The sequence below is a fragment of the Trichomonas vaginalis genome, chromosome I (assembly GCF_026262505.1).
Source record: "Trichomonas vaginalis G3 chromosome I, whole genome shotgun sequence".
Classification (NCBI taxonomy): Eukaryota; Parabasalia; order Trichomonadida; family Trichomonadidae; genus Trichomonas; species Trichomonas vaginalis.
The window spans coordinates 21111063-21132471 of record NC_067203.1 but is presented as its reverse complement, the minus strand read 5'-3'; the positions used below and the strand labels follow the sequence as shown (position 1 = coordinate 21132471).

Below are 21409 nucleotides of genomic sequence, written 5' to 3'. Positions count from 1 at the left end.
AATAGAACTAACGCATTTATGTATACTCTCTTTAGAAGAGATATTCTGCTAAAGTCGTCAAAATATTCTGTATCTTGCATATGAGAATCTGACGTTCTGACAACTACATATCTTTCTGTCAAAACTTTCTAACTTATCGGAACAGATTGTTTTGAAACCATAATGAAGTTTGCAACATTTTCACAAACCTTTTGGCTCTTTATACTTTCTTTCAACAACTCAACTTTGTCTGTTATAAGACTGCTTCAAAGCATCCTGAGTTCAAAACTTTTGTTGTATCTATACTTTGAAGTTCATTGCAAACTATAGTTTCATATTCTCATAAGAGAGTTAAACTTGCCAGCAGATGTTTCTAGAGTTTGTCATATTCGGGTTCGAATAGCCTCTAACAGTTTTGCACAAAATATCTGGTAAAGAAGGTGTTCTTACCATTCCTTGTTTTCCCAATTATAATGAGAGCAGTTTCATTTTTAGCACTTGGATGTTGTAGATGTTTGCAAACCAACATAAGATAATACTCATAAACCTTTTCGTTCCATTGCATATAATTTCTTTGACATGGTCTAACAAAGCTTCTATAATATTTTCTTTTCCATTCTACTTGTTCATATTTATATCCAGTGAAGATAGAATAGAAGTTTGGAGAAGGTGTATAGAACTTTATACCTCGAACTGAAAAATCTTCTAACTTTGACAATAAGATATCCCAAGCATCTAACATCTTCATGCCACTTGTACAACTTTTATTTTCTTAAGTTTCTGTTACATTCTTGTTCAGACACTATTGTTGCTCTTGGTTTGTTAAAGACAACATCCCATTCTTTCATGACATAACATTCTGGGGCAGAGTCGACATAAATGACTAAACGTTTCAAATTCTCGACTGCTTTGTTATAGTCTCTAAAAATGGACACATATTTCTGAATGCTTGGAAGTCATAAAAATCTGAAACATCTATTCTGTACATTTTTATAAAAAATAAAAAAATATATTTTTTTTTATTCTTGACTTTGTTGTTCCATTTGTTGCATTTGTTGTTTCTTGAGCTATTTGTTGTTGAAGTTGTTTCTTGTAATACAATACTTTCACCAGTTGCATCTTCCATTCGAAACTTTCTGCCGTCATTGACAAATACATAGGACATAAAAGTTTTACAGGAACAAAGTTTGCGTCAACTAATGTCAACGTATATACTTGCCAAAGTGTTTGAGTTCACTAAGGTTGAAAATTCTGCATTCGAATGAACAATAGGCAAACCAGCAGAGAAAGTATTGTTTATACGCATAAGTATCTTTTGGTCATAATAGTTTCTGTCAACATTCGAATAACACTTTGAACCTAAGTTTGAAACAAATATATAAATTGGTGTGCTTAAAGTCAATGGAATAGACATTCCTTGTATGACACCTTTTCCTGTTATAGGAAAACTGTTGGTAGTAAAAAACCAGATATAAGTTTTGTATTATAGCTCATATTGTTTATAGTAAACTCAGTCGGACATCCAAACATAACGAAACCTGCTCTAGTTGCAGCACATGTTACACTCCGTCCTTAAAGTATTAAATAAGTCAACAAAACCTGTTGTGGTATATCTGAGTAAGTATGTTCAAAGGAGTATTTTTTACCATTCACAACAATAAAGTCTTCTGGTGTCAAAAGAGCAAAACAGGCTTTAGTCGTCATTGTGTTTAAGGTTAGTTTACAATATCGTCCTTGAGGACTTTGTAAGTTTGTTGTTATAGAATTATATGACTCAGGGTTTTTAGTCGTAATAGTATAAACCATTATATCTTCTGCCATTTATATATATTTAAAAGTTTTTCTGAAAGTGGAGAAGAACTTCATCTAAACTTTCACATGGCGTTTCTTGAAGTTCTCTGTCTAAGAAGTTTCAAATATTTTTGTAAAGACATAGAACTTTCCTTTGTCTACACGAACAAAACAAAACAGGGTCTTTCATATCGTTCAAAATGTTGTAAAGTCCTTTATATGAAATAAAGTCTATATTATTTTTTCTTCAAACATCTTTCAAGAAGTTTTGACATTTTTACTTTAGCAAATAAATTTTAATGAAATGTTGTGGTCGTCAAATATTTTTATGACGTCTGGGAAACTATACTTTAAGTTCAACGTTTCACCTCCTTTCATAACGTATATCTTGTCAATGACATTATATGAAACACCACAGCAACTAATGTCGGGTTCTATTTCTTTGATGTTTATATCGTCTGCCTCTGTCAAAAGTTTCAATAGTTCTTTCAAACTTCATGAGGTGCAATGACATATGAGTTCAACTTTTACAGGTTGTGTTCGCCAAGTTTAACATTATACCTAAAGCTTGACAAATCTTCTCCTGAGTTTTGAAGTTTGTCTTTCAGTTGTTGGTAGTCGTTTCGAATATCTGCAACAGAACTTAAGTCTCTGCTAACTTCAGGATATGTTGGGTTCTTTACAGGAACAATTGTTATACCATTTTCGTCTTCGTATGGTTTCCCCACTTCAACATCTCTGTCTTTGACATTGACAACAACAACCTTTGACTGTTTGTTTGAGTTGGTGAATTTAACTTCAACTCTGCCACCGCCATTAAACCTTTTGAAACACTCACGGCTTCTATTTTTCGGAAATGACATTTTACTTAGAATAAAAAGATGGACGTATTCGAGTATCTCTTCGAATTGAAGCAGAACAAAGTTTACACACACAAACAATAAAAATACATTGACAGAATAGTTCTTTATACAAACAATGGTAAATGTTATAGAATACAGTCTTTGCTGAACCAAAATATTTTCCATAAAGCAAAGAAAGTTGGTATAAACTGAAATGGTGAAAGTTCTTGACGTGACAAAAATAAACAACAAAACTTACAGATATTTCTAAAGGTAAGTTTATCTTACAATATTATGTCAAAACTGGCGTACTGTCAATATTTGACGGAGAGAAGTCAGTTCAAGAACAACTTACTGACCTGCTGCCAAAATCTGCTCGATGGAAGCTGTCGTTATGCCAATCTGAGAAGCCCCAGCAGGTTTCATCGAACGAATCTTCAAAAGAGCATCTTCCGTGAAAAGTGCTATTGGTTTTGTAAACTTCTTTGCTTTCAATTCATCTGGACCGTCTCTGTCACCAGTAATATTGTATTTGAACTGTACCAACAGTTGAAATACCACCCATAGTCTTCTGAGTCAGCAAATGGAATGCCAAGCCAAAAGTTTGAACGGTCTCCATTTGTATATTGAGTTTTTTGACCTCCTGTATGAGTCCATACTTTCACATATGGCATAATAGAACTTTGCATTTCAGGGTTAATGGTTGTTGTGAAATTGTTGTTAAAGTTCATAGCATCTAATGTCAAGTTGTATGACCTCATATCCTCAACTGTAGAATATTCTTCTCTTGGATAATATTTGCCATCTATGTTTATTATGATATTTAATACCGGGTTGTAGAAAAAAGAATAGTCATTTATAGTTCGTCTGAACAGTACAAACATAGTATCTGCATGTTTCATTGCAGTTGTTAAAGCAATATCTGTTCTTGCACCTGGGTCAGCACTTTGGTTTCCAACTTCACCTGCAAAGTCTTTGACAGATATTTGGTGTATAGGGAACATAAGTGGAACTGCAATATATTTGGCAGCTAAAGCATTTGAATATCTGGGTCCAACATATAGACTGCAAGTCTGCTTCTTATTCTCTTGCATTCAAATTTTTCGCATGTGAACTTAACTGGGTCCCAAGCAGTTCCAGCAGCATTGAAATAATAGTTTACTTCATTGTTGAAGTTTGAGAAACCAAAGTCTAAGTCAACTTTGTCTTTGCAAAAGTCACAGAACTTGGCTCCACCAGTTCCAGCTACAGTAATGCTGAATGGGTCTTGTGTTGGTGCAATGACTAAGTTATTTTTGCTTGGAGTAAGTTCGATAGAAATTTTTCCTGCCCAGTTTGGCAAGTATCTTAAAAACCTAAAAGATGAGGAAAGATGACAAAGGAACTCTAAGTTTCAGTTTTACTTTAGTGGCAGCAGTTCCATCTGAACCAGAAAGGTTAACATAAACTCCTGGAACGTTAGGGTCAAGTCTTCTTATTTTCTCAATATTTGCATACTGTGCTGTTTGTTCTCTAGCTTGTGGTTGTACGGAGTTTCTCAAAGCGAACCATTCATAGTTTGCCCATGTTACTGTTTGAACTAAGTCAGAGTTAGAATATATCTATAATCCCATGAAAACTTCTGGAGCATATTGGTATCCGACATAGAAAATTCCATTGCAACCTTTCTTGTCAGACAACTTGGCAGAAGGTTTTATTTCAATGTCTTGTTCCACGTATAAGAATGAGTTGTCAATAGAAATAATATGAAACCTGTCGCAAGCAATATCTACTGTTGTTGAAGAACCTTCTCCAAACTCACCTACGTTTCCATAAGAAACAGCAGTTGTATATTCGTAGTTCCAGGAACTATTTCTGACCTTCTAATGGCATTGTCACATTCGTTATACCATTCGGAAACATTTCCGTTCATGGCATCCAAAACTGTTGGCGTTATATTCTGAGCGGCGTACATTTCATATGGGTAAAAATATAGAATAGTTGGATTTATATATCATAATAGAACCCACTCGTACCAAGCTTTACTTTCTTCCTGACTGAGTTTTTAACTCTTCTTTTTCCTTCATTGCCACTACTTTCACTAGATGAAGTTACTTCTTCACTATTTTCACTTTGTTCTACTCTTCTTCTTTGGTGTCGCTTTTGGTAACTTGCCCTCTGCTTCAAGTTGTTGCATCTTTGCCTCATGTTCACCTAGTATGTTGTAAATTTCCCATGTCCTTTTTGCCTTTGGGCTCTGGTCGCCCATCTCAGGTAACCTATATCCTAGAAAGATTTCGTCATAGTTTGTATTTGAGTCTTCGCGTATTGTTTGCATGACTCTTTCCTGAGTTTCCGGTTCAAGCTCTTCAAACAGTGCTTGCCCATATGGGATGTGCTCGTTTCCAAATATATGTTTTTGTAGCCATTCTGGTTTTCTTTCCATGTTACCAATAATATCTTTTGTGAATGGGAAAGCTTTTACCCAATGTTTCAGTCTTGCGTCATTTATTTCTGTAGTTGGTTTTATTTTGTCAAGGAACATGTTTTTCAATACTAACATTTCATTTGGTACTGTCCATTTGAGTTTTCTTAAATATTCATCCCTTCTCGGTTCATTGTCTGCAAAGTAAGTTTTTATGACATTTTGTAAACTTTCGTTTGCAAGGTCATGTACAATAGGTTCTCTTCCTTCTCTCTCCCTAAACTTTCTTTCTAAACTCTTCACCAAATATACCATCTCTATGGTTCTGTGTAGTTCTTTGAGATAAATGTTCTAGAACGTCAGGTGTTATATTTCCTCAGCCATGTTCATTTCATACTGGTTCAAAATATCTGCATCTTTCATATCTTTCAATGGCATTAAAGCCGCGCTGAAAATACCAGCTACATCTGGTTCACATTCACTTCCATTGCGTCTACAACTTCTTGGAATTGTGGTTGTAAGTTTATGAACCACTATCCGGATTAGCTTTATGACCCCATCTCATTGTAGTTCCATCGTCTGCAGAAACAAAAGTAGGTTTGTTTCCATATTGGCTAGGTTCTGAATGAACTTTAAACAATGTTTCATTTCTATATGTTTTGTTGAAATTTAACCTTTTATTTTCACCGAGTTCATCCAAAGATTGAACGTTATATGCTCGTAAGTAAAAAGGATTGTTGTATTTGTGTACATTATCTTTCAGTACTTCCATTCTATGCTGGATATTTTCATCTGATGTTGGAGTCTTTTGTATGTCGGCGAACATTTTTCGATATTCTTCTACTATGTCAGCTGAATTTTTCTAGACTCTTGGAAAGATTCCATATTCTCCGCATACTCTTGTTGAGGGTCAAGATTTTTCGGCTGTTCCAAATCTTCATCTAGTTCTGTGAAGTTAGTTTCCAAAGGAGGGACTTGTTTGTTTCCTTCAGGCTCTTCTAGCTGTTGTTGCTGAACTATTTCTTCCATGTCTGGTTGTATCTGAACTTCTTCCTGTGGAGTTTCTTGTACCTCATCTGCTGGCATTTCATATATTCCGAGACCGTTTTTAACAAGTTCCCTATTTAAGCCATCCGCATTCATAACCCTTTCTTCTTTCGTTCCGTCTCTATTTTTTACGCGTTTCATGAAGATAGTTGAATTATCATTTATCTCTGACACCAAATATCTTGGAGTAAATTCATCCATGTCATTTGGATGATATGCTATTAAATCATATCCCTTAGCGAGCTTGTATTTTCCAGGTTTGAAATTATATCCCATTTGGTGCTGAACCATAAAGCTAAATAGGTTCGGGTCAGTATTTCCTTCCTTGAACTTTCTAATAGCTTCTTTATATCTGTCACTAAAGTCAAGAGTATCTGGGTAACCATAGTCTTCCTTAAGCATTTTAAGAATTCTTGGTTTCCTTGTTCTCTACTTCTTTTATGTCCTTGCTCTGTTTGTGGTTTGTTGTGGTGCAGTGTTTTGAACTGTTGGTTGTGGTGCAGTGTTTTGAACTGTTGGTTGTTGGTGCAGTGTTTTGAACTGTTGGTTTGGTTGTTGTTGTGGTGCATGCCTGTGTCTGTGTCCATGTGACGATGTAAATGTTTTAGGTAGTCCTGGTGCAGGTGCTTCTCTTGGAGGGTTTGGTGGTATATAAGTTCCACTAGCTAGTATATAAGTTCCACCAGCTGGTATATAAGTTCCACCAGCTGGCACATATGTTCCATCTGCAGCATAATGTCCTACCTGACTTTTCGTTCTTAAGAAAGCATTTACTAGGTCTGTTTTGGTCTGTTGTAATCTCTTTTCTTGACTTTCCACAACAGTCGCTCTAACGGCGTCATAGGCACTTTGAACTGCCTGTTCGTCTTTGCTGCATCTGTTATTTTCGTCATATTTTGTGCTACTTCTCTTAACTGTTGTCGAAACCTTCAGACTTCAGTTTCTTTCCAGATGAGAAGTCGTTCACTAGTTTCACCTTACTATGAAGAGCTTCGAAGGCGTTCTTAAAGTCAGCATTCATTAAAGCTTCATTTGAACTGTCTTCATCCGCTTGTATTTTTGTCCTTATTGACCCTATAAGTTGGGCTGCTTTAGCGTTGGCTTGGGCATCTAACCAGTCATTATTAGCTTTTATATATTCTGCGCTTTTCATTGCCTTTTGCATGGCTGCGTCGTTATTTTTACTTTCTTGTGCTAAGTTTTCATACTGTACGGTTTGGTTTTGCAACTGTAAAAGTTTTTCTGCCTTTACATTTGCTTCAACTTCTTTTTTATACTCATCGCTATCCATATATGTCTTCAGGGCTTTTTGTTTTATCTCTTCATCTTTCAGTACTTTATATTGAGTAGTATGGTTTTTCAAATTTATAACATCTTGTTCCATTTTTGCTACTTCTGCTGCTTTTTCTGACACTTTTTTCGCATATTCCTCTGTACTTAGTTCTTTCAGTTGTTCTTCTTTCTTCTTTTTCTCTACGTTTAACTCATTGAGTTTCTTTGTGTGTCTGTCATATTCTAGTTTCTTTTCGTTTTCACTTATTTGTTTCTGTATGTCTATGTTTGACTTTTTGACATCTGCTATTTGATTTTTGAGTGAACTCAAATTCATTTGACTTTGAGGGTTATAGGCTGTTCCGTCTGCAGCTCCACCATAGCCTGTCATTTTCGCTAAAAGTGCCGCTCTTAAACCTCCACTCTGTGCACCAATAACTCGGTTTAAAAGCATAGGGTTGCTTGACATTTGTTGCAGCATAGTGGGGTCATTCATAATTTGTTGTTGCAACTGTTGTTGTGGTGTCAGTTTTACTATGGGATGTTTCAATGCTCCCTTCTTCTTACGTATATTCTTACGTAGCTTACGTGGCATTTTAAGTGAAGTAAAAAACGGTTTTTGACAGATGTTTATATGACACTTTTTGTTCAGCTCAAAGTCCAGTCTACTTGGTATTGAAAATCCCATGTGTTATAGAACGGCGGGTCCACTATAAAGAAAACATTTTCCTTGTCTTTATATTTTTCATACAAATCTGTCCAATGACATCTCACAAACTCTATACCCTCAATATATTTTTCTATGTCCTCTTTGAAAACATTTGTATAGTTAAGATATAAAACTTTTGACATAAGTGTTTCAATGTCATGAACTCTTATAGAACCACTATATAATAGTCTAGCAGATATACTATCCCAGTCTATATATTCTGCTTTTTTCAAAACCTCTCTCACAATATTTTTCTTATCTAATGGTATACGTTCCATCTTACCTATAGGTATCTTTTCTTTTAACTCACTCAATATTTTGTTTGTGTCTGGTATATGTTTGAGACGGTCCATATAGTTGTCGAAGTCATTGCATATAATCTTTGAGTCTGGAAATATTATATGGCACAAATGGGATATATAGAAACTTCCACCGAACAAATCTACAAATGTTAGACCATTCGGTAGTTTCTTAAGTTCTCTCAATATAATATCTTTACATTTACTCTTATTTCCAAAGAACGGTAACGGTGGTTTTGTAAAATTCATTTATATATATATAAAAATGTTTTTACCTGAAAAGTGACAGAAAAGTGACAAAACATTTACGAAGAAGTCTTGACAAAACATTTTACGAAGAAGTCTTGACAAAACATTTACGATGAAATCATGAAAATTCAAGAGGTGAGAAAACAGGTGAAAAAACGGGTGAGATCTCACCTCTTCACCTAAAATATATTTTTGTCTGATTTTACGATGAAATCATGACAAAACATTTACGATGAAATCATGACAAAACATTTACGATGAAATCATGAAAATTCATGAGGGTAGAAAAGAGGTTAGAAAACAGGTTAGATCTAACCTTCTACCCTAAACTTTATTTTTGTCTGATTTTACGAAGAAGTTTTGACAAAACATTTACGAAGAAGTCTTGACAAAACATGAAAACATATATAATTTGTGAAAAGTGACACATTATATAATGTTTTCGACCCAGAAGAAGGTTTTCCGAATAAAAACTTCATTTATACTAAACTTTTTATGGGCTAGAGGGCACGAAGTGCCTGGAAGGCCATCCCAAGAAAAAAAAAAAACTTCATTATACCAATCATCCTCAGGGCTAGAAGGCACGAAGTGCCTGGAGGCCCCACTACCTTTTTTTTTTTTTTTTCGTGGTTTCATTATTGGTTAGCCGATTCACAAAATTTGTGGTTTTTTAAATTATTATTATTGTCGTCTGGCGGTTTTAGACGACAATGCGAATTTTCAAATAATAGGATTTTTAGCCAGATAAAGAGCTACTCCATATATCATGCGTGTTTGCATACTATATACATAGATGGAATTGATGTTCTTCCTTTATTTAGGTACCGAAACATGCTTGAAAAATCTATTTTTTAGACGACAATGATAATTTTGTCACTTTTCCAGACGACAATAATAATTTGTCACCTTTTTAGACGACAATAATAATTTTGTCACTTTTCCCAGACGACAATAAAACATCCTCTTGATAAATTTGAGCTTTGAGGATCTATGTTAAGCAAGGAGATATTGTATCGCATCTATTTAGTTATTCTGAGATTTAGGACGAGTTTGTTAAAACAAAATTATATTTCGTATATTAAGGAAAGCATGCTATAGAGCTACATTGTGCGTATTTTTCTAACATTCCACATGCATATATTAATAATTGAAGTTTGCGAATTAAAATCTTGAATGACGAATTTGACGCTGTAAAAAAAGATCATAAAAAATTTCGAATTGAAGATTTTATGTTTAAATTTGAGCCCACCTTTAACATAGGTGAGCTCAAAGTCGACAAGAACTCTCGATTTCGTGTTGTTGGTGAGTATGATACAGACAGTTTGCTGTTTTCTATTAATACTTCCACTCATACTTTTTTATATTTGCTTACTCCATCAAATGATTTAACCCTCGTGATGTCATTTCGTTATTTCATCGATATCATATCAGCAGAACTCACAGATGACCAAGAATTTCTATTTTTCACTGAAAGAATCATTAATAATACGACTTTTACTTTCAAAACTACACTCTGGCATGTATATTCATTATCAAAGCAGCAGATTTACGAAGGTACTACTCCTATGACTGGATTCTTTATTCCAAAAATTGGGGCAAAATATCAAATAATAACAATCAATGGACAAAAAATTGAGCACAACGAGATTACATTTAATGATAAAAAGATAAAAATGTCAGTAAAACATGGTGGAATGCAAATTAAAGATATGGTCAGATTTTTCTACAGCAGGGACCCCATGTATCTAGCAGTATTCAGGCCGAAGAAGATACTTGAATTCTATAGATTTGATAATAAAGGTAACTATACTAAAGAAAATTACGAATTTGATACGAATCCCGAGTCATTATTACCATTAGAGCTAGCATTATATCCATCTATACATAGAAATCTGTCGATCTACAAATTTACAAGATCAAATTTTTATGTTTTCCCATTCGGAAACGAAATAGGAATAATTGAGCAAATTTATCAAGGATACAACAGTGTTTTAACATTTGCTGTTTCAACTATACGCGATAAATACTATGAAATTACTGCGATAACAGGAATTGACCCTGATTATCCATTATCTTTTATCCAACACGGAAAAGTCGTCTTTATTTTCATCATCAATATGTTTGCCGCATTTGTAGACTTCACAACATCACCACCTGTCATTTTTGTCCTTCCAACAAAGTTTTCTTCAGGTCCATTAACAGAATTATCGACAAACATCAGGATATCGCATATAATATGTGACATATCTAGTTTTAAACTATATAAGTGTTCATTTGACATACAAGACTTCTCAAAAAACGTTGATTTGAAAGATAAATCAATTTTATCTTTGCTTGCGATTCTTTGTGCACGACTTCCATATAATATAAACATTCCTTTACTCATAGACAAGATATCCTCCATGAAAAATGGCGAATTGATGATGCATTTCTTCGAATGGTTTTTCACAGCGGCTTTGGCCATTTGTACACCAGGAAAAGGTCGTCATAAGAAGAAGACAGAGCGATTAAAGAAGAAAGACGACTCCTTGAAGATCCCACAGAACTTTGTGAACGCGATTAAAGAAATGGAACAAGATTATCCTAGTTCTGGTGATGTTTCTCGTGGCCAACAGTTTATGAAGATTGTTTCATTGATGTTGGAGAAACAGGGTAAGAAACAAGCTAGTTTATGTCCAGAAATGGCCATAAAAATTCTGAGGAGACACAATGAAGCATCGTTAGTTTTGAGAACAGCCGTTGACAAGTGGATTTCGAAATACAAACCAGATGACGAGAAAATCTTTATCACGAAGATGGCATTGATGACAGAGGTACAGTTATCATCTGCTCCTTCTCTCCCGAGACTTGGAAAGGAACTCGAAATGCTTTCTACAAAGATTTGCTCAAAAACAATGTACGAGACATTGAAAGACAACAAAGCATTTGGATATGTTCCTCCAACTTCAGCAAAAAAGAGAGAAGAACAGCTGTTTTGGTCAAATAGATTCTCTAAGAAAGATATCGCACAGAAAGAGAAATATGACCCAATTGCATTGCCTAGATCTTTCTCTTCATTCGCATTACCTGTTGGTCCGAATCTTGACAATTATTTGTCTAGTTCAAGTGATTCAAATTATTCTTTAGAAATGTAAATAATTCAATTTTTTTGTGTATTGTAATAAAATGATATTAATATTTTTTTTATTATCATTATTATGTATGTGTGTATGTGTTGTAATAAAATGAATAATATTTTAATATAAGGTCGCCAAAAAAAAGTACGGAAATTAAAAACCGCAGTTTTAGTACTTTCTGAGGGTCTGTTCGTCAGAAAGTATACATTTGTAAACTTTCTGACACCAAAAATTTTCAAAGTTTTTGACAATGTCAAAAAGTATACATCGAGGTTCTCAATTTTCCTCTCAAACGGCTGTTTTTTAAAAACCTTCAATTTTTTATCGACCTTATCAGGCTCTCAACAAAAATTAGTTATATATGACTAATAACAAAATAAAATGTTTGGAAATCCCAAATCGATTTTGTCTACTTGAAGCTTGGGATACCCATATTGAAATTTTTTAGATAGTATAAAAAAATATCGAACTTTCTTATTATTTGGTTGGTTACTATGTAAACTATAAAAGCATGCAAATACACCTACATCTTTATGTCAATACAAGTTGTCAGAAATTTGATATATTTTCATATGGGTGTAAATATACAATATGTTTTTATTTTATCTTAGGTGTTCTTATCTCTACACATCAATTATTTCAATTTCCCTCGACCTTTGTTGTCTGAAATATGAATTAATGCATATGGGTGTTCGAGATTATTAAAATATATCCAATAATCGAAAAATGTATTTATAGATATATAACAACAAATCACTTCCATACCGTTTTTTTATCTAGATATAAAATTTAGCACTTAAAATTCATAATATACGATTACATTTTCAACATTTTGATTTGAATTATATCATTCTTCAAGCTGTATATAAATTAAAAAGAGTAGAAATGAATGAAAATTTAACTTTTATGGTTTAAACTTGTTCTTCATCCTTGTTTTCTTCGTCATTTCCGCCATCTGATTTTGGCTTGATGACGAAGAAATAAACGCATACAGCTACTATTATTGCAACTATAATTAAGCAGGCGATAACAATACCAGCTATTGCTCCTGCGCTAAGACCACCTCTTTTAGCTTCCTTCGCAAGGCCGTCCTTTAAATCTGATGTGGATTCTCCGACTTTTGCAACTGTTTCGAAACTGATTTTTCCTGAAGCGCCCTCTTTAACTAAATCATGAAGAAGGAAATGTGTCTCTGACATATCCATGTTTGTAAGAAGTTTGAAATAATCAGTGCTAGTGCCAACAATAGGAACCATAACTTCTTGGTAGAACTTATATGTATTTGTTATCTTTTCATTATCGAGGGTTTTGATGAGATCATCAGCTGATGTTGTTACTGCAAGAGAATCAAGAGACTTTTTAACATTAGCAACAAGCTTCTTTCCTTCATCTGTAGATGTTTTGATTGCATCGAGAACTGCATTTATTGTAGCTTTTTCAAGCTTGCTAATAGCTTCAAGTGATGATTTAACATTGATTCCTAGAAGTACAACATCACCCATTTCTGCTCCTTTTTCTTTAAACTCGTTACAAGCTTTAAGATATGAAATAATTTCATCGCCATATGTGATGCATTTAATGAAATCTTCAACAGTAGCTTTTTCAATATCAAGTTTTTGTAACTTTCCAAATATTTCCTCTGCAAATTTACCAATTGTCATGAAAATATCATCATGGTCTGCAAATATGCTCTTTATTGCCTTCATTGTGTTTGTGAATGTCTCCTTGTCAAATGGATCAACTCCGGAACTTTTAACTAAATCATTGATTGTAACTGTTAATTCTGGAAGTGGGAGATCAATACCAAATATAGCTGTCAACAAATCATCAAGTGATATACTAGTAAATAAAGCCTCATCAGTTCTATATTTCTTAATTTCCTTAAGAGTTTCTTCTGGGTTGTAAACAATTTCCTCTGATTCTTGTTCAGTTTCTTGAAGCTTACGTTTAGATTCTGTTGGTTCAGGTTCAGTTTCTTCTGGTGTGGGTTCAGTTTCTTCTGGTGTGGGTTTGGTTTCTTCTGGGTTGTAATCACGTGATATTAAGTCTTGAATTCCATTTAAAATAGAAAGATTTCCTTGGTAAAGGACATTAAAAATGGAATATTTTCCAAATGTTGGCATCACAAAACCCATTGCTGGAGTCTGAGGATCTAAATATGTAACAAGCTTCTTGAATATTATAACATCCTCTTCAGGAATTGTGAAATATGAATCTTTCTTTGCCTGTTTGCATAATGTATAAATTTGGCCATATGATGAATTTTCAGATTTAATCCCTTCCAAAAAATCTTCTGGAAGATTTGAATCTTTGCGAGCTTCATCGATGATTGCAATATAGTTATCAATCATCTCTTCAACTTCTGATTTTGATTTTGGCAAAACATGTTCTATTGGAGTTAATGCGAGAACTAATCCGCTTGCTGTTATCTTCCTGACTCCATAGAACGCAGCTTGTGCTGCTGTAATTGCAGAATTAATTGTTTCGACAAGTTCATCTAATGTAACTTTATCATCTTTGACTACATCTACGAGTTTTTCAAGGAGTTTGAAGAAGTCACCACTATCTATGAAGAGGTGAGCAATACAGTCTCTAATTGAAAATGTGTCAGTTGTCATTACTCCTTTCGCAGCTTCACCCATGTAATAAAACCATTCTGTCGGTAGCTCAAATGCTTCTGCAATATCTTTGAATGTTGTTTTTGAAGTAGCTTTGGACAAATCTTCAACTATTGGCTTGATCTTCTTAGAATCATACTTCAATAATTTAAGTATTCTTTCTACATGTGGCCAGTATTTGATACAATCAGCAAAGAATTCACTTTCGAGCTCAAATGACTTTAATATCTCTGAAACAGCAGTAGTATTTTCTACATACATTTTAACATTGGAATTGTAGATCGTTTCTATTTCTTTAGAGCCATATTCTTCAGAAAACTTTTTCATTAAATCAGCAAGTAATGGTCTAATCTTTGAACTTTTATCAGCAAACTTGTCAGCATATGGCTTGTAAGTGTTATATTGTTCTTCCGGTACATAGTCTTTGATTTTGACTCCCTCTTTCGTTAAGATAGTTTTTGGAACATTAATATCCTCATTTGGAATCCTTAGGAATAGAAGGCAAGAGATCATCAATGAAAAATGAATTGATTTAAAGCAAGTTAAATTGAAATGGGAATTAAATTTGACTTATTTTAATATTTAATAAATATTGTTAATAGCCAAATAATATATGTGTTTTGTTTTTCCATGGCCAATTCAATCTAGTTTTTGAGTGCTAAGTAGGATAACTCTTTAATTCAATTTTGAGTGTTGCTTGAAAAATTAAATAGTTGTAATCTTTGTTTAAGATTTAATTTTTCAAGAATCAACTTAAGCGTTGAAAAAAGGGTTTTTGTGAAATATACTAGAAAGAAAAAAAAAAAAAAAAAAAAAAAAAAAAAAAGGAGTGGGGCTTCCAGGCACTTCGTGCCTTCTAGCCCTGAGGATGAATGAGTATAATGAAGTTTTTTTTTTCTTGGGGTGGGCTTCCAGGGGCTGCGCCCCTTCTAGCCCACATAAATGAAGTTTTTATATACGGGTCTTCCAGGAGCTTTTCACAAAATATATATGTTTTCATGTTTTGTCATGATTTCATCGTAAATGTTTTGTCAAGACTTCTTCTTCGTAAATGTTTTGTCAAGACTTCTTCGTAAATGTTTTGTCAAGACTTCTTCGTAAATGTTTTGTCAAGACTTCTTCGTAAATGTTTTGTCAAGACTTCTTCGTAAATGTTTTGTCAAGACTTCTTCTTCGTAAATGTTTTGTCAAGACTTCTTCGTAAATGTTTTGTCATGATTTCATCGTAATGAGCGTAAATCAGACAAAAATATATTTTATGTTAGCATGTTAGATCTAACATGTTTTCTAACATGTTTTCTAACATCGTAGAAAACTCATGATTTCATCGTAAATGTTTTGTCAAGACTTCTTCGTAAATGTTTTGTCAAGACTTCTTCGTAAATGTTTTGTCGAAACTTCTTCGTAAATGTTTTGTCATGATTTCATCGTAAATGTTTTGTCAAACTTCTTCGTAAATGTTTTTGTCAAACTTCTTCGTAATGAGCGTAAAGGACCCAAAAATATAATTTATGTTAGAATGTTAGATCTAACATGTTTTCTAACATGTTTTCTAACATGGTCTAAAACTCTTGAATTTTCATGAATTTTCATGATTTCATCGTAAATGTTTCGACAAAACATAGACAAGAAAGTTTTGACAAAACATAGACAAGAAAGTCTTGACAAAACATAGACAAGAAAGTCTTGACAAAACATTTACGATGAAGTTTGACAAAGTCTCAACAAAGTCTTTACGATGAAGTTTGACAAAACATAGACAAGAAAGTTTTGACAAAACATGTACGATGAAACCTTGACAAAAACATATACGAAGAAGTCTTGACAAAACATATACGATGAAATCATGAAAATTCAAGAGTTTTAGACCATGTTAGAAAACATGTTAGAAAACATGTTAGATCTAACATTCTAACATAAAATATATTTTTGGGTCATTTACACTCATTTACGAAGAAGTCTCAACAAAGTCTTTACGAAGAAGTCACAACAAAGAAATTTTACTAGTAAGTAAATGTGGTTTGAAATAGGACTACTTGTTTTAGGTTTTTTCCATTGTGTCATTTACTTATTTGACGTGGCAGAAAGATATAGAGAATATGAAGATGAACCAATGCCTGCAAATGTTCAGTATATGTACTCGTAAGAGATATTTTTATCTAATATTAAATGGACGCACAGAACTTAGCGAATGCACAGCAACCCGGACAACCAAACCCAGAGAATATTCCAAATGAAGTTAGAATACAAACTGCAATGGCAAACTATGGTCAAGTGCCAACAGATGTACAAATGCAAACTGCCATGTCAAATGACGCTGCGTTAGGTTTGCCACCATGGTATGCAAATATGAGATGGAAAGAGTTTTATACAAACCCTGAAGTGGGATATAAACAACTCTATGCAGATGACGCGAACACAGGAGTTGACCCAGAGTATGTTTTCTACCAGAGGAGAAATAGAATGTATGAGCTCCAGTTAAAGAATGCTATGGAACTCAGAAGGAAACGTAAGAGACTAGGTGGACATTAGATTTTTACATATAGTAAAATGGGTTTCTTCAGTAAGATAGGAAACTTCTTTCGAAATGTTGGAAGAGGTATATGGAATGGAATAAAAACCGTAGGAAGGGGAGTATGGAACGGAGTCAAAAATATTGGTAAAAGGGTAGGTCAGTTCGTTGGTATTATACCTAAAGACCCTGAACCAGAAGAACAAGCTCCTGTTATACAACAGCCTGAACCTGCACCACAGTCAAGTTGGCAACCAAATCCAACACCTCAACCGTATTAAAAAATTATATTTTTACCGTTCGATAGTAGTTGTATATGAAACTAAGTTCTAAGTAAAACGCATGGTATAATGGAACTATTCTCTTTCTTCCATCTGTTGTAAACCATACTTGAAAGTCTGAAATACTTCCACTCGGTGGTTCATATAGCTTTGTAGGTTTTTCGTAAAAGTCATTTGCCAAGCATAAAAAAGAGTTTTGTGCACCAGAAAATGAAGCATGAACTATAATAGCATCTGAGTCGAAAACATTTTCATATGTTCCATTAGGGTTTTCGACTTCATAAAAGTTCGGGTGTACTGGATATTCTGCAGGCTGATTTAACATCCTCAAAAATCTATACCATGCCAAGTTGTTATATTTTGTAGAAATATAAACGTCTTCTCCAAGGTCTTCTATTCTATTGATTTTAACAGTTGCATTTTTCCTGTCATAAACAATATCGAGATGGTACTCTCCTTCGTCAATGTTGTACTGTTTTGCATATTCGAGATAGATATCGTTTATTTTTTCTTGAAAAGCTTGAAGAGTTGTTTCTAAGTTTACAAGCAAATTCACTTGTAAAAGTTTTCCCTGTTCAAATTTCTCATACGTATGTTTTTCTTTGTTATAGTATCGAACTTCAAAAGCGACCGTAATGGGAAACCATGTATGGCTTCTGAAATGAACTTCATTCTACGAAAGCCAACAGCTTTTGTGACGGATGGGTCTCTTAGCCATCTCAATGGGTAGTCAAAACGATAGCCTTCGTGCTTTACGGTCTCTGTCTCAAACTTTTGACCGACATTCGTAAAAAGTTCATCTAATGGTTTAGTTGTAGCAACTCTTGAATTTTCTTTTTCTATTGAAAGCATATTTTATCTAGAATAAAAATGTCGAAAGAAACAGCGTCTATGAGAGAAATACAACACAACCGACAACTCATTGTACAAGCTCTAAATAAGAACACAACAAACTTTTCAAACTATTCTAAGATATCTGAGTCATTGAAAGAAGGAAACTTAAAACTGACATTAAACCCAATGACAGACGAGTTTCTATTTCAAGACAGTAAGAACCATACTGTTTGTATAAATCCAACAAAAAGAACTTTAAACGAGAAACCTATAGATGAACTTCTTTTGAAGGCAGATATTGACAACAAAGCTGACAAAGAGTATGTAGATGCAACAAGAGACTATATTCTCGCATGGACAGATAGAACATACCCACAAAAACACCATACACATAACATCTATGACGTAGATGAACTACCAGCAATGTTAGATGACAAAGCGGATAAAACATATGTTGACAATAAAATGTCAAGTGAAGTGACAAGAGCTGACAAAGAATATTCTAAAAAGACTCATACACACGATTTCTTCGCAACTGTTGGTATAGAAAATATTGCAGGAACGGTTGAAGAACCTGATGGAACTGGTGGGGATGTACTACTTTGGAAACCTCCTAACTTTCCACAAGGTTTAACATCGGATGAAGACATAACGACGATGAAATACACTAGATGTAGAAATGTCTATGTCATGGAGGATGAAAACAAAGTTAAATTCACTGCTCAAGATTTATATGACAACAAAGCTGACAAAACATATGTTAACGTTGAGTTAGATAAAAAAGCTGACAAAACATATGTTAACGATGAGTTAGTTAAAAAAGCTGACAAAACAGAGCTTCAAACGTTAAAGACAGAAATACTTCAAACAGTATATCCTATAGGTTCTATTTACACGTCAATGAACTCTACCAGACCAGAAGTAGTACTTGGTCTCGGAACTTGGACTCAAATAGTCGACAGGTTTTTGTATTGTGCAAACTCTTCAAAGGAAACAGGTGGAAGTAAAACGATTTCAGGTGAAAACCTACCTGCACACAGTCACTACATAGATTTAAGTACATCTCAAGCAGGTTGGCATAAGCATAGATTTTGGGATTGGTCAGCAATGAAAAAAGGTAAAGGATACGATGTTAAAGACGACGTTCAGTTTGCTATAAATTGTTTCTGGGGTAGCACACAGGGAGATGGAAACCATACACATCGCGTTTCAGGGTATACGCAAACAACGGGACAAAGTAAAGACTACATGCCACCTTACATGACAGTTTACGCATGGTATAGAATTGCTTAGTCGTCATTTTCAACTTCTTTAGCATATTCGTCAGGAGTTGTCTTATATTTGTTAGGAACTGTCTTTGAAAGTATACCACCTTGAACTTTGACAAGTTTGAAACGAGGTCTGACAATAGTAGTTTTATCTTCTGCTTGCAGTCTGTACATTTTGCCATGTTTGCCTAAAACTTCATAATATTCTCTTGTATACTTTCTTCTATTTTTACGAACACGAATGCGAGTACCTGTCGAGTTCCCATTGTTGTCATAGTCAATAGTATTTTCATATGGGTCGCGTTTAGGTATTTCTATTTTTACTTTGTCACCTTTCTGAAGTTTGAAGCCTGGCATTCTTTCTTGTTCATCCCTTTTGACTAAACTATTAAATATATAGTCTTTCTCTAAGTCGGGTTGTTTTTCATTTCTTCGGGGGAGTGGTTTCCCAAACCTTTTTGTTTACGGTTATTGTAAATATTTAAAACTTGTCTCATCTTTGCCATGGAGAAATGTCTGTATTTGTCGTCATATGACATTTCATCTACCTCACCACCTTGTGGTTGGTTTAAGTCTCTTAAGATTTTTATACAACTGTCAATGACACCAAGAGCAGAATGGTTTTGGTCGACGATGAAATATTGGTTTACATTTTTTGAACGCAGATAGTTTTTAATATCGTCTGATTTGAAAGAACGTTCACAGTCAGATGTCAGTTTTGTTGGATGGTATTTGTCAACGAATATTGTCAAAGCAGTTTTCACATCTAAAATATTTTTGGACTGTAATGGTATGGCTTCACAGTATCTTGTGTTTTGACCGACAAATATTAGCCAGTATGGTGGTCCATCTTCTCTATACCTCGGAATGTTTTCCAAGATATCCATAAACCAAGCATTTGGTGTTGAACTAAAGATTTTTACCATGAGTGCTTTCTTTGTCGCTTTAGAAACATAGGGGTCCTTGTTTGGATTCGTCATTTTTATCCTATAAGAAATGGGTTTATTTGGCGCATTAGCAGGAGTTGCATCCAGATTTTTGCCCGCAGTGGGAACAATAGCCAGAGGTGCATTTGGAATTGGAAGGAAGATTTTGAGTACATTAGGTATACTGAAAGAGAAAGCACAGCCTATTATACAAACCGTACAGAAAGGTTGGGAGGTAGCACGAGATGCAACAAATCTTATTCCAAATCCTGAAACAAGAGGAAAAGTTCAAGGATGGATGGACAATGTAGGAAGAGAAGCAGGAAACTACTATAACAAAGCAAATGACTACTATAACCAAGCAGGACACTATATGGACCAAGGTGAAAGATTCTTTAACAGAGGATATAACCATGCACAACAGTGGGTAAACAACAACCAACCGCAACCGCCTCAAACGTGGGGAATGTAAATTTTTTTACTGAGATGAAATGAACAATACAGCATTGAGACAAATGGGCTCAAGATGGATTTGTCGACTTCCAGTAGTTACACAACCACGTGTTTGTCAAGTTCTTCCTATACCTCAAGAAGTTTTAGACCGACTTAAAAAACCTAAACAACCAGTTGAAAACAAACCAAACTAAAATTTTTTACTGAGATGAAAATGACCGAAGAAGTTGAAACGGTAGATTTGACACCACAAACAAAAAGTTCAGAACCATTGTCAAAACCTGTCAAAGAACTTACAGATGAAGAAAAAAATTCAATAATAGAAAGTGCCAGGTCTGGAAATACAAACCCTAACTACAAAGTCACTTTTCATAGAAATGGAACGGCTAGTATCTCAAAAAAGAAACAGACTCTCACAAATAAAATATTGAAGTCTGAAGGAGCTTTCGAGACAACAGATGGAAAAGTTTACTTCACTGACCAACAGTTCATTATAGAACATCTCATTGACTTAGAGTCGAAATATTCTAAACTTTACAACAAACACAAAAAGTTGAAAGGAAAACAAAAACAGATGGCATATGATATTTATGAAGATACTAACGACACAACCATACCTGCAAGTGAAGTAAAGTCAGAGGAACCGAAAAGTGACGAAAAACCAATAGAAGAAGGGAAGCCAATAGAAGAAGGGAAGCCAAAACCAAAGGTTAGTATTGAAACTAAACCAAGTCAACCTTCATTAGCTGGTATGGGTTGGCGTCAAAGACTTATGGTAGCTGGTGGTTATGTTAAGTAAAGAAAAAAAA

General features: G+C 34.2%; 8 protein-coding genes and 1 pseudogene across 9 annotated transcripts, besides 2 other annotated features; 6 read left to right on the top strand and 3 right to left on the bottom strand.

Moving 5' to 3' along the window:
• Positions 1-5638: part of a mobile genetic element that runs on past the window's edge.
• Positions 5639-7257: 1619 nt separating this feature from the next.
• Positions 7258-7930, bottom strand: TVAGG3_1023600 (protein of unknown function, DUF4106 family; the record flags this gene model as incomplete). Its single annotated transcript, XM_051254925.1, has 1 exon — positions 7258-7930. A coding segment is annotated over one exon (673 nt), but the record flags the coding sequence as incomplete, so codon positions are not given.
• A 1867-nt stretch (positions 7931-9797) lies between these two features.
• Positions 9798-11729, top strand: TVAGG3_1023590 (uncharacterized protein; the record flags this gene model as incomplete). The annotated part of the gene is made up of 1 exon (XM_001300315.1): positions 9822-11726. The coding sequence occupies one exon, from the start codon at positions 9822-9824 to the stop codon at positions 11724-11726; it is 1905 nt and encodes a 634-aa protein (XP_001300316.1).
• Positions 11730-12619: 890 nt separating this feature from the next.
• TVAGG3_1023580 (uncharacterized protein) lies at positions 12620-14917 on the bottom strand (the record flags this gene model as incomplete). Its single annotated transcript, XM_001300316.1, has 1 exon — positions 12620-14839. The coding sequence occupies one exon, from the start codon at positions 14837-14839 to the stop codon at positions 12620-12622; it is 2220 nt and encodes a 739-aa protein (XP_001300317.1).
• Positions 14918-16495: 1578 nt separating this feature from the next.
• On the top strand, positions 16496-16858 carry TVAGG3_1023570 (uncharacterized protein; the record flags this gene model as incomplete). Its single annotated transcript, XM_051254924.1, has 1 exon — positions 16496-16858. The coding sequence occupies one exon, from the start codon at positions 16496-16498 to the stop codon at positions 16856-16858; it is 363 nt and encodes a 120-aa protein (XP_051080498.1).
• An 18-nt stretch (positions 16859-16876) lies between these two features.
• TVAGG3_1023560 (serine threonine-protein phosphatase family) lies at positions 16877-17119 on the top strand (the record flags this gene model as incomplete). Its single annotated transcript, XM_051254923.1, has 1 exon — positions 16877-17119. The coding sequence occupies one exon, from the start codon at positions 16877-16879 to the stop codon at positions 17117-17119; it is 243 nt and encodes an 80-aa protein (XP_051080497.1).
• Positions 17120-17123: 4 nt separating this feature from the next.
• TVAGG3_1023550 lies at positions 17124-17584 on the bottom strand (annotated as a pseudogene). The gene has a single exon. A coding segment is annotated over exon 1 (461 nt).
• Positions 17585-18226: 642 nt separating this feature from the next.
• Positions 18227-21409: part of a mobile genetic element that runs on past the window's edge.
• Positions 20218-20543, top strand: TVAGG3_1023540 (uncharacterized protein; the record flags this gene model as incomplete). Its single annotated transcript, XM_051254922.1, has 1 exon — positions 20218-20543. A coding segment is annotated over one exon (326 nt), but the record flags the coding sequence as incomplete, so codon positions are not given.
• Positions 20639-20794, top strand: TVAGG3_1023530 (uncharacterized protein; the record flags this gene model as incomplete). The annotated part of the gene is made up of 1 exon (XM_051254921.1): positions 20639-20794. One exon carries the CDS (start codon positions 20639-20641, stop codon positions 20792-20794), a length of 156 nt encoding a protein of 51 aa, XP_051080495.1.
• TVAGG3_1023520 (phage tail repeat-like family) lies at positions 20809-21399 on the top strand (the record flags this gene model as incomplete). Its single annotated transcript, XM_051254920.1, has 1 exon — positions 20809-21399. One exon carries the CDS (start codon positions 20809-20811, stop codon positions 21397-21399), a length of 591 nt encoding a protein of 196 aa, XP_051080494.1.